The sequence below is a fragment of the Eurosta solidaginis genome, chromosome 3, assembly GCF_040869045.1.
Source record: "Eurosta solidaginis isolate ZX-2024a chromosome 3, ASM4086904v1, whole genome shotgun sequence".
NCBI lineage: Eukaryota > Metazoa > Arthropoda > Insecta > Diptera > Tephritidae > Eurosta > Eurosta solidaginis.
The window spans coordinates 228,969,265-228,985,247 of NC_090321.1; the positions used below are offsets into that span (position 1 = coordinate 228,969,265).

At 37.9% G+C, this 15,983-nt stretch overlaps 1 protein-coding gene across 1 annotated transcript in view; it reads left to right on the forward strand.

Moving 5' to 3' along the window:
• Stacl (Stac-like) overlaps positions 1 to 15,983 on the forward strand; it is a 765,750-nt gene that overhangs the window by 228,131 nt on the left and 521,636 nt on the right. Inside the window, 3 exon segments of the mRNA XM_067775429.1 lie at positions 849 to 957; positions 4,519 to 4,624; positions 5,190 to 5,306. Coding sequence (XP_067631530.1) covers positions 849 to 957; positions 4,519 to 4,624; positions 5,190 to 5,306 — 332 coding nt within the window.

The following is a 15,983-nucleotide window of genomic DNA, read 5'->3' on the forward strand; positions in this document are numbered from 1 at the left end:
ATTTGCACTGAAATCCGAATCATTAGTAGTTCGCCATCTATCTCTTTTACATGTTTTTAACTGGCGAATTTAACATGGCGATGTCCTAGAAGGTGGAAATTGTTCCCGCTGCTTTAACTTTTCACTAGTTCCTAAATATGTATATACAAATTTCTTTTTTGTACTTTTTCGATAGTTGCGTACTGGTGGAATAGTGTTAAGAAAGAGGCATACTCATTTGCAGCGGTAGCTCGTTAAAGCTGGTAACAGTTCTTTAGTCGATTTTATAACTAAAAATCTAGCTATTAACGAACTAGTATTTATTTGGCACTCTAGTCTAGTTCTGAGCCAGAATTTTGTATCACTAGTTACCGACTTCCCTTTAGGGTAATTAACTAATATCATATGAAGTTAGAATAGGCTCCACTTGTTTTGGTACAGCTTTGCTTACATTCTTTGGTCCTATGCCCCATATATTTCAGCTCCGCGGTCAAGTATCTATTTTAATTTTATTTATGAATCAAATTTGATTACAAAATTTTTTCAGTGCTATAATGTTTTTGAATAATTTTTAGTTGTTCAATTGTTAGAGTAAATATTTTTATCATACGCAAGTGCCTGAGCTTCAAACGGGAGTGCTTTTTCTTGGCATTTTCATAAGAAATTCAAGCATTTTCATATGACTCGAAATTATATTTGAGGGCATATGGGAGTGCTATGAAATTCTTTTTATACTCAAAGTGTGAATTTGAATCTGCGCCTATGATTCAGGGCAAAACAATAACAAAAGTGCTGCAAGTGTATAGGGGTTGAGCAGCTCTGACTATAAGCATAACTGATCGTTGAAAAATATTTTCTTTTCATTGCAGTATCTGATTTTACCGAAACCCTTTCCCATTTATACGAGGAACATGCAACTGCCCTACAAACTTTAGTCTCCAATTTTCGTAAAAAGAATGCTGAACTTCGCAAAGAAAGGTAATTCGAAATATTTGTTGTTTATTTTTTTTAGCTGTACCAGCTTTTCTATTTAAATTGTGTTTTCTATTACACCAAAATTTTTCTTGTTTTTAGTTTTTTGATTAAAAAATTTACACTTAAGAAAGAAATACTGCTGATATTTTTCCAGAGAAAATATGTTTTTATATACATATGTAATCAAAAGCCTAAAATTTGGTCAATTAAGTTCTTTTGTTTTTATTTTCAATATTCTAAAGCTTCTAAAAAGTTTTCGAAAAAATTCGAACATCGAAAAGGTTCGAAATTTTCTCGAATTTTCGAATGTTTTTGAAAACCTTTTTGAGATTGGTTTGGATAGTTTTAGTTACAAAAAACAAATACGTTTTTCTTTAAATATCGGAAATAAACCAAAGGAAGAACTTAATTGGTCAAATTTATTAAAAATTGCCGCTGCTATAAGTGTGTCAGAGTGTAAGAAATCGCTGGAAGGAATCAGGGCAGGGAGAAGCCTATGTATATATTTGGTCCCAAGGTATCTGGTAATAGATTGGAATATAAAGGCGATTTAATAGCTTAAAAGGGCGCATCTATCGAAGCTCTATCAGTAGACATACCAATTAAATTGGGCATGATTAAGTGAAGGCGAGAGTTGCAAACAAATGACTAAGAGGGAAAAGCGTGGACCCAAGCGCGAGGCTGTAAAGTGTCAAAAATAATTAAAAAGAGAGGACTGTAGACTTCTGGCGAGTATTCTGATTGGTTAATACTTTCTGGCGTAACGTACCTTTAGACTAGGCTTGGTCAGTGATAGCAGATGTAGGAAATGCGAGTTGGAGGAGGAAACGATCGAGCAGGTTTTGTTCTCGTGCCCCGCAATAAGATACCAGCTATAAGGAGTGATACAGCTATCAGATCTGGAAGCAGCAAGTGGCATGGGTCCTAGAAAGCTTTTAGTATTTGTCAAGAGAACGAAGTTATTTTATAACTTAGTTGCTGGTTTTTGATAGGGTTTTTCAGTTTGGTCGCTAAATCAATTTCTAGTAATACTACGGACTCATTCAGTCTAGGTACTCGCGGACCAGCCAGCTCCACGCAACCTAGCCTTCCACTTCTATTTTTCTGTTCGTTGCTGTGATTTCAGTATTCTTGTGCAAACTTGCAGATGCTGCGTAAAGCCTATGAGCCGTGAGGGATTCCATAGCACTCCGTCAAATTTTCGATTTTCCCCAGGAAGTTATCAAGCTCTCACCACTTTTTTTAAATACATAAGTTGCAAGCTGTAGTTCTTCTTCTTCTTTTTCGAGGGATTTAGATCTTTCTACGTTCCGGAAGAAGAACCGCTAAGTTACTAGCCCAATCATTTCGGAAATGTTTTGGTATGTCCACATTGCATCTTCTAGCGCATTCCTCTCAGTTCTTCCGGAAAGGACTTGGGTTCCCAGAGCCTCATCTGCTTAGTATTAATATTTGTCAAAGTATTCCCCTCACGTAGATCAAGTTGACGTTCGTATTGCTGCAAGATTGCGCTAGCAAGCCCTTTTCAGTAAATTTCCGGTTCTAGTTCTATTAACTTTGACTCGAACGTAGACACTGAATGCATTGCATAGATCGGCGACCATATCTCCTACCAGAAAAATGTGGTGCCACTAGTCGACATTCAGAGTGCTATTTATCGTAGATGTGTAATTCTTTCTTGACAAGGTTCAGTGAGCACAAGCCTGTCAGCACTTTTCATACCCCAAAAAGATTCGAAAAATATTTATTACAATTTGGGTTCAAGTGATAGAGAAGACAGCTAGGAGCTCTTCATCATGTTCGTTAGAGGCTATCATAAAATCCACAGAACCAAACTTTCCTGGGTCGAAACAAAATTGTTCCCACTGCAGTCGGACTAGTAATAGAAGCTTCTAGTCTCGGAGGGCACCAGGTTCATTAAGGTGGAATACTGCCCATATCAGTTATACTCTCCTTAATGTTCCAGGCATGTCGAATCTGTGTTCGCTAACTATTGAACCTACGACCAGAATAATGAACTATTGCAACGAAACTTCAGTGAATTTTTAAAGAGCCAAAGTAGCAAAAGTAGCGTCCGAAGGTTATCGACACTTGGCGTTCTACTTTGATGAGCTCGAGGCGGCAATTCGTCCCGCGCTCCTAGAATGGATGCGTTATCAGTTTTTGTTGTATTTCAAAAAGTAATATTATTACTTTTTATATCAAACTTTTTAAATTTCCAAAAACAAAAACATTTATATTGAATGAGTTAATATTTTTTTCATTTAAGAATAATGAATATATCAAAGTAATAAGAAAATTTAAAGGAAATCCCACATAACAACTGGGTGACGGCATGTCCCCTAAGATCAGAATCTCACGGAACTTTGAAGTATCCATTGTCGACAGAACTCTCTGGGAAACAGGGAATCCTTATAATGACCCTGATCCAGAAATCTGATTCGCGGATGTATTGAAATTCGATGACGGAAGAACGGCAGCTGGCGTCTATGGGCGGAACTTCAAGAAATCGATACCAATGGGATGCTATCCCAAAAAAATCCAATAGAGGTTTGCGGTAGTTGTTGTCTACGGGAGATTCATCCTCGAAGAGCATCTATATTATGTCGGGCAGACAGGCGGACCTACGAGCCTTGCAATCCTACACAGTTATATCTAAGATAGTGGATGACTGCATTGAAATCCTTAATGACCTGGCAGCCAAAAACAAGGTTTTGTTAGGATGGGTTCTCGTACATCAAGATCAGGAAAGTAATGAATATGCAAATGACCTACAAAAGCAGGGTGCTACAGCAGCTCTCTATGGTCCAGAGCCCTTTGTGGACTCACAAAAGCACACACTAGGGAAATCATAAGTAACTGGGAAACAAAACAATTCAGACGTCACTGAATTGATTGCCCAGGGCAAAAACAACTGTTAAATATAAGTAAGTTGAATCTATCCGATACTCAAATTTGTCGTTTCTATGAGCTGGAGGATGAAACGCCGGTTTACATTCTCTGTGATTGCGTCGCTATGGCCAGGCAGGTACTCTTTAATCTAGGTGGTGCTACTCTTAATCTCCAAATCATATGGAGTAAAAAGGCTAAAGAGGTACTTAGATACATTAAAAGCCTCCACATACAATATTAGGTTGAAGGGTCATGCACAATAGAGCTACACAAAAGTCGCAGTGCTTCCAGGCCTAATAATAATAATACCTTTATTAAATAATTAAATAAAATTGGCGACCGCCGCGGTGTAATGGTAGAGTGCTCCGCTTACCACACCGAAGATCCCGTGTTCACGCCCCGGGCAGAAAAATATTAAAATTTTAGAAAAAAGTTTTTTCAATTAGAAGAAAATTTTTCTAAGAGGCAGAGTTTGGCAAGCACTCCGAGTGTAGTTTTGCTTCTCAGTGAAAACTCATCTGACCTGTGGATGCCATTCGGAGTCGGCATAAAAACAAGTAGGTCCCCTCCCGCCGGAAGTTATCGCGCCTTACATTTATTTCTTACTTCTTAAATAATCAACTTAAATTTATTTATAAGTACTACCTATAAATTTTTTTTTTAATCCTTTAGACCCGCCTGCCATTTGGCAATTTTCCAAGCATGGGAAACATTCCTACAGGAGGTCGAATCCGATTCTCAGGCATCAAACGATGTGGCGAACGTGCTCTCACGTCAAGTAAGTTCCACAGCAACAAATTTAAAGATTTGTATATCCAGTATTTGGTGTGTTTGAAAACATAAAACTGAGAATAGAAGAGCAATCGAATGAAAAACGGTCTAAACGATAAGTTGTTTCAAAATATATTTACACATACATTTCTGTGGTCACTAGTCATAACCGCCTAAGTCGACATAAGACGATTCGCAATATTTATCTTTGATAGCATTTTATAGCTACCAAATGAATATTTTATAAATGGATATTCATCTATATTCTGACTATTGATTTTGAACGATATTTTTGTATGTATGACTTTTATATTCGAGATTTGAAGCGTTTTATACAAACTTTTCGATTGCGCAATTTTAGATTTGGCTTGCTATGTCTTGTGACCACAGATTCAAAGAATCTCATTGGCTCATTTGATGGTTAATAAAAATTTATGAAATTAAATATAGTTGAAGCTCTTTTTTACACTGTTGCCTAAAAATACCAAACTGGTTGTCTTATTTAATGAGTTGTTTTAACTCTTCTTCTTTTAATTGTCATTACTATATGTTTTCATATTTTCTTTTAATAGGTGTCACGTCCAATGCTCGATAAATCATTTCATCGTAAAGTTCAAAGTCGGAAAATTTTCACACACAGGGAATCTTTTGAGACTATTATCGCAAAGACTGAAGAGAAGCTGTCGAAAGTAAGTAGTCGTTTGAAGTAAACGAAATAAGTTTAGAGAAATTACTAGATGCATAGATGAATCTAAGAGAAAACAAGAAGAAATAGTAAAATTTATTTCATTAAGGGCAATTCTCTAATGTAAGTTTTGAAATTTCTCTGCGCTATAAACACAAACAATTTTAGTTGTTATATCGGCCTTTTGATTTGTAAGATCGCGAGTTTGAATCGAGCTCTAGGCCTAAGAATAATTATTTTATCATTATTATTTTTATGATATATTTTTTTGAATTGAAAAAATTTTAAATTAGAAGAGAAGAAAGAAAAAATTTGACAACTGCCAAAGGTCGTTGTATAGATCCATTTCGGGAACAGCTAAATTCTTTCATCGGTAAGATTTAAACACAAACTTTTGTTCGGGTTTATTCTTTACTTTCCTTTGTGATATTTTCCGAAATGCGGGGAAAACATCAAGAATTTATAAAATATCAGAAAACAAAAAAAAAAAAAAATATTTTTTTTTTCAATGAAAATTTATTTTTAAAAATTGTTTTTCTCAATGAGAAATTTTTCAGCTAACAGTGTCTAAAAATTCAAAATTTTAAAAAATTCTTTCTTCGTCGTAGATTTCATATTTTAAGTTTTCTTATTCGGTATTTTCATTCGGGCTTTTCGAACAATTAGAAAACTTCTAAAGCTGGTAAAAAAATATGATTATTGAGAATATCGACGAGTGAGTAATCGGAATATCACCCTTTCTTAGCTACCTGATCCAAAACGCCCTTTCTAAGAATATTTTTCAAAAACCCTAAATTTAAGGATTTGTTATGAAACCGCCATTTTTAAAGTCAAAATGTACGGAATTAAACCCAGATAGGTAGAGTTGGGATTCTACCGGGTATTTACCATTTTTATGGGTAAATACAACGAAAATACTCGGAATATTCCTTTTTTGTATCTTTTTTTTGGGTATGTAAAATTTATTTGAATCGAGGCTGCTTGGAATTAAAATTCAGCAATTAAATCTATACGTCATTTGAAATTAAAAAAATTTCGTTTTGGTTTTAAACAAACAACCCAGCAAACACCCGGAGTCAACAATTGGCCTGCAAGGAGTCCAAGCTTTGGTACGTTTGCACTCGTTATTAGCTCATTTAGGAGCCTGATAAGTATTATACAGGCCTCCTTCCGATATCGTACATGAGCCGTATTGGCGTCATATGCTGCTGATTTTGAGTTCTTTAATGACACTACTTTATGACTTTGAGGAAGAATTTTTGACATACATCCAAAGCCGAAAACATAGGGGAGAAAATTGTTGTGATAAAACTCCCATTAGGATAAGATAGAATTGAAATAAGTATTAGCTGAATTATTTATTTAGAATAAATTTTCGCAGAACAATTTCTGAGTTTTTATTCCGGGGTTGCCTTGTTTACTGATTTTAATATTTTTCCTTTGTTCATAATTTCATCAAATTGGAGTCATAAAAGGCTCTTAGGTGGTAGCATTTTTGAGGCTGATCTTTTGCACGTATTTCGGACCCATATTGAACTCCAGAACTGTAAGCGCTTCGAGAATGTTTATAGGGTACACATATTTATTCAAACAAAGCTACACCTCAAACATGCTCATGACGCTCATAATTTAAGAATCCGAAACGAGTCCAAAATAAGTGGGCAATGTAGGAATCAGAAAAGCGTCGATGCGCGTAGGAGGGTCAAAGAAAACTAAATTTTTCATTTAATTTAACGGCCTAAAAGCTCCTAACCTAGCATGCAAAAATTATAATTTTTAAAATATTTATGTTCGTCAAAGCGAGTTTGAACAATTATTGAAACTTTGTTACGACAATTTTTATTTTACTACAAAGTGAATTACATTTGTACATTATTGTTACCCTTGTTATTCTTTTTTGTATAAGCATCGACGTTTTTCCGCTCATGGACGCTTCTCGATATTTTTAATGTGACTGCAAAGCTACCACACTCTGTTCTGGTGTGTCGAACTATATGTATATGCCCTCAATAAACGCTGACGGTACCTAATAAACAGACCATATTCGGACACTTATTTAGGCTCAAATGAGATATGTGCGTTAATAGGCTCATATAGGTCGACCATTGCAAGAATGCTAATACATTAGATTCGACCTCCCAAATGAGCGCATGCCGACAGTAGACGCTCCAATTTAGATATTTTTTCCGACTTTTTTTGTCTTAAAATGTTTACTGGGTAAACTTAAATTTTTGCAACGGCATGCATTATTGGCTAAATATTTTTGAAAAACATTGGATTACAGATTAGAACTAATTCAACCGATAGCGTAATGGATAACCCACCAATATAGGACAAATTGGGTACTTTTTTTTATTGAATTTGTGTGTTTGTTTCCCATATTATCCAAACGATTGTTTTTAACCTTATTTTGGGTAAATATTTGGGTATTTACCAATTTTTACCATATATAACCAATTTACCGGGTATTTACCATTTGGGTATTTATCACTTTCCCATCTCTACAGATAGGGCATTTTTGAAGCAAATACTGAAATAGGGAGTAATTTTAAATGTTTCTGAAACAGTGAAGTTAGTTCTTACGGAACAGACAGCTCAACATTGGACAACTCGATCTATATTTCGAGTTGGAATTAGCCGCTACTCTATAATTTATTTTATTTTGTAGGACAATTCCATCAGTGGCAAGGCTAAGTTTAGTACATGGTGTGACGAAAAAATACCTTGAAAAAAAAAACTATCGTTATGAAAGATAAGCAGCCTAATTGTAACAAAAATTCCGTGCAAGTTTTTTCCCTTCTCCCATTCCTCATATTCTAAATAAAAATTCCTTGTAAGTTTTTTCACTTCTCCTTTCCTCCTATTCTGAACAATGTTCGAAAATGCGGAAAGCGGTTATGGGAGAAATGTAGGTATTATGAATGTGAGTGAGAGGGAGATTTTTCTGCCATTCCGTAGGAGTTCTTTCACTTGTTAAATTTAAGGGAATGCTTCAAAATAGTTAAAGTAAATTGGTACTTTTATGAAAGAACACTTAACTGTACAAATATGTGCTAAAATATGTACATTATACCACAATGTTCTTTATTTTAAGTCGAAAAGTATATCATAAGCAACGGAAGATCTCTTGATATATTTGAAGCAGCCATCCAGAAATTGCGCAAGGATTTTTTAAGAAGGCTTAAATAAATTTTGGCATATGACGTAAGATGAATTCAACTCGTCTTGGCCGCCAGAAAATTCCTTTGCTGAATGGAAGCAGGCAACTCCGGCGGATTTGTGTTATCCCGCCGTCTTCCTCTTCTTGTACGCCTCTGTTGATATTGCTCTGGCACCAACTCATTACCCATTTCAGAGAATATTTTATTATTTATTATACTGTTGATACCTTATTACTTAATTTCAAACAAACTCGCAACAGCTGACTTTGAAAATTCGAAATTCCTAGTCCCCAATTATTATTCTCCATAGGAGAAAAGAATTGGAAGATTTTTTCCGCGAGAATAAAGAAATCCGCGGGAACTAAGTTCCGAGGGAATATTTAAAATTGGGCTGAATACTTTTGGGGTGATTTCAAATAAATAAAAAAGGTAAAAATATAAAAAGTTAGTAGAAACATCCTTAAATTTACTATATTTATCAGGCACTAATAACTCAGCTACAAATTATTATTGATAACTCGGAAATGGCAAAACGTTACAAGCAGCATAAGCAGGGTTAGTTGAGAACATTCCGTAAGTCACAAACATTCCGTCACCAAGTAAGGCCGATTCCTGGATTTATGTGGGGATCAATTTGGTTATTTCAGGAAAATTTTGAATACATTTGACACTTTTCTCGATTATTTCTTGACTGCGTTGTAATCACTTCAGAATCAAGTCGGACATTTTGTGCGATAGTTTTCAAGATAAATTTGGCAAAATTGCATAATGTCTCGGCAGTTATCCCGAAAAAGCTGGAAAAATATTATGAAAGTGGATTCGATATAGTCCGGAAGCGGTCCCGAAATTATTTCGAAATTGTTGCTTTTGAAAATTAAGATAATGTTCTTTTCAACACCGTTATATAAGATTCTCTTGAATGTATGTATGTTATGTATAATGTTACATATACGCCCCGGTAGCCCTATTTCCTTGTGGTGCGTATACGTTGAGATATAGTCTTATTTGAAATTTTTTCAGATCTTAATTTTTTTTGGGTCTCGAAAAAATAGCTAAACTTCCAGTTCATGCATTTTGAAGAAAGGCTTATGTAAACATTTTGCTTTTTTAACCAATGATAGCTCTATTAATACATAATTGTTTGCTTTTTTATACTCAGTTGAGCAGAGCTCACAGAGTATATTAACTTTGATTGGATAACGGTTGGTTGTACAGGTATAAAGGAATCGAGATAGATATAGACTTCCATATATCAAAATCATCAGTATCGAAAAAAAATTTGATTGAGCCATGTCCGTCCGTCCGTCCGTCTGTCCGCTAACACGATAACTTGAGTAAATTTTGAGGTATCTTGATGAAATTTGGTATGTAGATTCCTGGGCACTCATCTCAGATCACTATTTAAAATGAACGATATCGGACTATAACCACGCCCACTTTTTCGATATCGAAAATTTCGAAAAACCGAAAAAATGCGATAATTCATTGCCAAAGGCGGTTAAAGCGATGAAACTTGGTAGATGGGTTGACGTTATGACGCAGTAAAAATTAGTAAGATTTTGGACAATGGGCGTGGCACCGCCCACTTTTACAAGAAGGTAATTTAAAAGTTTTGCAAGCTGTAATTTGGCAGTCGTTGAAGATATCATGATAAAATTTGGCAGGAACGTTACTACTTTACTATATGTGTGCTAAATAAAAATTAGCAAAATTGGATGAAGAACACGCCCACTTTTTAAAAAAATTTTTTTTAAAATTCAAATTTTAACAAAAAATTTAATATCTTTACTGTATATAAGTAAATTAAGTCAAAATTCAACTCCAGTAATGATATGATGCAACAAAATACAAAAATAAAAGAAAATTTCAAAATGGGCGTGGCTCCGCCCATTTTCATTTAGTTTTGTCTAGAATACTTTTAATGCCATAAGTCGAACAAAAATTTACCAATCCTTCTCAAATTTGGTAGGGGCATAGATTCTGCGAAATCGGTGGAAGCCACGCCCAGTTTTTATACACAGTCCACCGTCTGTCCTTCCACTCGGCCGTTAACACAATAACTTGAGCAAAAACCGATATATCTTTACTAAACTTAGCCCTCGTACTTACCTGAACTCACTTTATCTTGGTGTAAAAAATGACCGAAATCCGACCATAACCACGCCCACTTTATCGATATCGAAAATTACGAAAAATGAAAAAAAAAGCCATAATTCTATACCAAATACGAAAAAAGGGATGAAACATGGTAACTGGATTGGTTTATTGACGCAAAATATAACTTTGGAAAAAACTTTGTAAAATGGGTGTGACACCTACCATATTAAGTAGAAGAAAATGAAAAAGTTCTACAAGGCGAAATCAACAGCCCTTGGAATCTTGGCAGGAATACTGTTAGTGGTATTGCTTATATAAATAAATTAGCAGTACCCGACAGATGATTTTATGGATCACCTGGTCCACATTTTGGTCGATATCGCGAGAACGCCTTCACATATACATCTAAGGGCCACTCGCTTTTAAAACCCTCATTAATACCTTTAATTTGATATCCATATCGTACAAACACATTCTAGAGTCACCCCTGGCCCACTCTAATGGCGATATCACGAAAAGGCGCCCACCTATAGACCTAAAGCCCACTCCCTCTTAAAATGCTCAGTAACACCTTTCGTTTGATACCCATATCGTACAAACATTCTAGAGTCACCCCTGGCCCACCCTAATGGCGATATCTCGAAAAGGCGTCCACCTATAGACCTAATGCCCACTCCCTCTTAAAATGCTCAATAACACCTTTCGATTGATACCCATATCGTACAAACATTCTAGAGTCACCCTTGGTCCACCTCTATGGCGATATCTCGAAAAGGCGTCCACCTATAGAACTAAGGATTACTCCCTTTTAAAATACTCTATCTACCTTTCATTTGATACCCATATCATACAAACACATTCTAGAGTCACCTCTGGCCCACCCTAATTGCGATATTTTGAAAAGGCGTCCACCTATAGACCTAATGCCCACTCCCTCTTAGAATGCTCAGTAACACCTTTCGTTTGATACCCATATCGTACGAACATTCTAGAGTCACCCCTGGCCCACCCTAATGGCGATATCTCGAAAAGGCGTCCACCTATAGACCTAATGCCCACTCCCTCTTAAAATGCTCAGTAACACCTTTCGTTTGATACCCATATCGTACAAACATTCTAGAGTCACCCTTGGTCCACCTTTATGGCGATATCTCGAAAAGGCGTCCACCTATAGAACTAAGGATTACTCCCTTTTAAAATACTCTATCCACCTTTCGTTTGATACCCATATCGTACAAACACATTCTAGAGTCACCCCTGGCCCACCCTAATGGCGATATCTCGAAAAGACGTCCACCTGTAGACCTAATGCCCACTCCCTCTTAAAATGCTCAGTAACACCTTTCGTTTGATACCCATATCGTACAAACACATTCTAGAGTCACCCCTGGCCCACCCTAATGACGATATCTTGAAAAGGCCTCATGCCCACTCCCTCTTAAAATGCTCAGTAACACCTTTCGTTTGATACCCATATCGTACAAACACATTCTAGAGTCACCCCTGGCCCACCCTAATGACGATATCTTGAAAAGGCCTCATGCCCACTCCCTCTTAAAATGCTCAGTAACACCTTTCGTTTGATACCCATATCGTACAAACACATTCTAGAGTCACCCCTGGCCCATCCTAATGGCGATATCTCGAAAAGACGTCCACCTATAGACCTAATGCCCACTCCCTCTTAAAACGCTCAGTAACACCTTTCGTTTAATACCCATATCGTACAAACATTCTAGAATCACCCTTGCTCCACCTTTATGGCGATATCTCGAAAAGGCGTCCACCTAGAGAACTAAGGATTACTGCCTTTTAAAATATTCATTACCATCTTTCATTTGATACCCATATCATACAAAAACATTCTAGAGTCACCACTGGCCCGCCCTAATGGCGACATTTCGAAAAGGCGTCCACCTATAGACCTAATGCCCACTCCCTATTAAAATGCTCAGTAACACTTTTCGTTTGATACCCATATCGTACAACATTCTAGAGTCACCCCTAGTCCACCTTTATGGCGACATCTCGAAAAGGCGTCCACCTATAGAACTAAGGATTACTGCCTTTTAAAATACTCTATCCACCTTTCGTTTGATACCCATATCGTACAAACACATTCTAGAGTCACCCCTGGCCCACCCTAATGGCGATATCTCGAAAAGGCGTCCACCTATAGACCTAATGCCCACTCCCTCTTAAAATGCTCAGTAACACCTTTCGTTTGATACCCATATCGTACGAACATTCTAGAGTCACCCCTGGCCCACCCTAATGGCGATATCTCGAAAAGGCGTCCACCTATAGACCTAATGCCCACTCCCTCTTAAAATGTTCAGTAACACCTTTCGTTTGATACCCATATCGTACAAACATTCTAGAGTCACCCTTGGTCTACCTTTATGGCGATATCTCGAAAAGGCGTCCACCTATAGGACTAAGGATTACTCCCTTTTAAAATACTCTATCCACCTTTCGTTTGATACCCATATCGTACAAACACATTCTAGAGTCACCCCTGGCCCACCCTAATGGCGATATCTCGAAAAGACGTCCACCTATAAACCTAATGCCCACTCCCTCTTAAAATGCTCAGTAACACCTTTCGTTTGATATCCATATCGTACAAACATTCTAAAGTCACCCTTGGTCCACCTTTATGGCGATATCTCGAAAAGGCGTCCACCTATAGAACTAAGGATTACTCCCTTTTAAAATACTCTATCCACCTTTCATTTGATACCCATATCGTACAAACACATTCTAGAGTCACCCCTGGCCCACCCTAATGGCGAATCTGGGAAAGGCGTCCACCTATAGACCTAATGCCCACTCCCTCTTAAAATGCTCAGTAACACCTTTCGTTTGATACCCATATCGTACAAACATTCTAGAGTCACCCTTGGTCCACCTTTATGGCGATATCTCGAAAAGGCGTCCACCTATAGAACTAAGGATTACTCCCTTTTAAAATACTCTATCCACCTTTCATTTGATACCCATATCGTACAAACACATTCTAGAGTCACCCCTGGCCCACCCTAATGGCGAATCTCGGAAAGGCGTCCACCTATAGACCTAATGCCCACTCCCTCTTAAAATGCTCAGTAACACCTTTCGTTTGATACCCATATCGTACAAACATTCTAGAGTCACCCTTGGTCCACCTTTATGGCGATATCTCGAAAAGGCGTCCACCTATAGAACTAAGGATTACTCCCTTTTAAAATACTCTATCCACCTTTCATTTGATACCCATATCGTACAAACACATTCTAGAGTCACCCCTGGCCCACCCTAATGGCGAATCTCGGAAAGGCGTCCACCTATAGACCTAATGCCCACTCCCTCTTAAAATGCTCAGTAACACCTTTCGTTTGATACCCATATCATACAAACATTCTAGAGTCACCCTTGGTCCACCTTTATGGCGATATCTCGAAAAGGCGTCCACCTATAGAACTAAGGATTACTCCCTTTTAAAATACTCTATCCACCTTTAATTTGATACCCATATCGTACAAACACATTCTAGAGTCACCCCTGGCCCACCCTAATGGCGATATCTCGAAAAGGCGTCCACCTATAGACCTAATGCCCACTCCCTCTTAAAATGCTCAGTAACACCTTTCGTTTGATACCCATATCGTACAAACATTCTAGAGTCACCCCTGGCCCACCCTAATGGCGATATCTCGAAAAGTTCGTCCACCTATAGACCTAATGCCCACTCCCTCTTAAAATGCTCAGTAACACCTTTCGTTTGATACCCATATCGTACAAACACATTCTAGAGTCACCCCTGGCCCACCCTAATGACGATATCTCGAAAAGGCCTCATGCCCACTCCCTCTTAAAATGCTCAGTAACACCTTTCGTTTGATACCCATATCGTACAAACATTCTAATGTCACCCTTGGTCCACCTTTATGGCGATATCTCGAAAAGGCGCCCACTAATGCCCACTCTCTCTTAAAATGCTCAGTAACACCTTTCGTTTGATACCCATATCGTACAAACATTCTAGAGTCACCCTTGGTCCACCTTTATGGCGATATCTCGAAAAGGCGTCCACCTATAGAACTAAGGATTACTCCCTTTTAAAATACTCTATCCACCTTTCATTTGATACCCATATCGTACAAACACATTCTAGAGTCACCCCTGGCCCGCCCTAATGGCGAATCTCGGAAAGGCGTCCACCTATAGACCTAATGCCCACTCCCTCTTAAAATGCTCAGTAACACCTTTCGTTTGATAACCCATATCGTATAAACATTCTAGAGTCACCCCTGCCCCACCTAATGGCGATATCTCGAAAAGGCGTCCACCTATAGACCTAATGCCCACTCCCTCTTAAAATGCTCAGTAACACCTTTCGTTTGATACCCATATCATACAAACATTCTAGAGTCACCCTTGGTCCACCTTTATGGCGATATCTCGAAAAGGCGTCCACCTATAGAACTAAGGATTACTCCCTTTTAAAATACTCTATCCACCTTTAATTTGATACCCATATCGTACAAACACATTCTAGAGTCACCCCTGGCCCACCCTAATGGCGATATCTCGAAAAGGCGTCCACCTATAGACCTAATGCCCACTCCCTCTTAAAATGCTCAGTAACACCTTTCGTTTGATACCCATATCGTACAAACATTCTAGAGTCACCCCTGGCCCACCCTAATGGCGATATCTCGAAAAGTTCGTCCACCTATAGACCTAATGCCCACTCCCTCTTAAAATGCTCAGTAACACCTTTCGTTTGATACCCATATCGTACAAACACATTCTAGAGTCACCCCTGGCCCACCCTAATGACGATATCTCGAAAAGGCCTCATGCCCACTCCCTCTTAAAATGCTCAGTAACACCTTTCGTTTGATACCCATATCGTACAAACATTCTAATGTCACCCTTGGTCCACCTTTATGGCGATATCTCGAAAAGGCGCCCACTAATGCCCACTCTCTCTTAAAATGCTCAGTAACACCTTTCGTTTGATACCCATATCGTACAAACATTCTAGAGTCACCCTTGGTCCACCTTTATGGCGATATCTCGAAAAGGCGTCCACCTATAGAACTAAGGATTACTCCCTTTTAAAATACTCTATCCACCTTTCATTTGATACCCATATCGTACAAACACATTCTAGAGTCACCCCTGGCCCACCCTAATGGCGATATCTCGAAAAGGCGTCCACCTATAGACCTAATGCCCACTCCCTCTTAAAATGCTCAGTAACACCTTTCGTTTGATACCCATATCGTACAAACATTCTAGAGTCACCCCTGGCCCACCCTAATGGCGATATCTCGAAAAGTTCGTCCACCTATAGACCTAATGCCCACTCCCTCTTAAAATGCTCAGTAACACCTTTCGTTTGATACCCATATCGTACAAACACATTCTAGAGT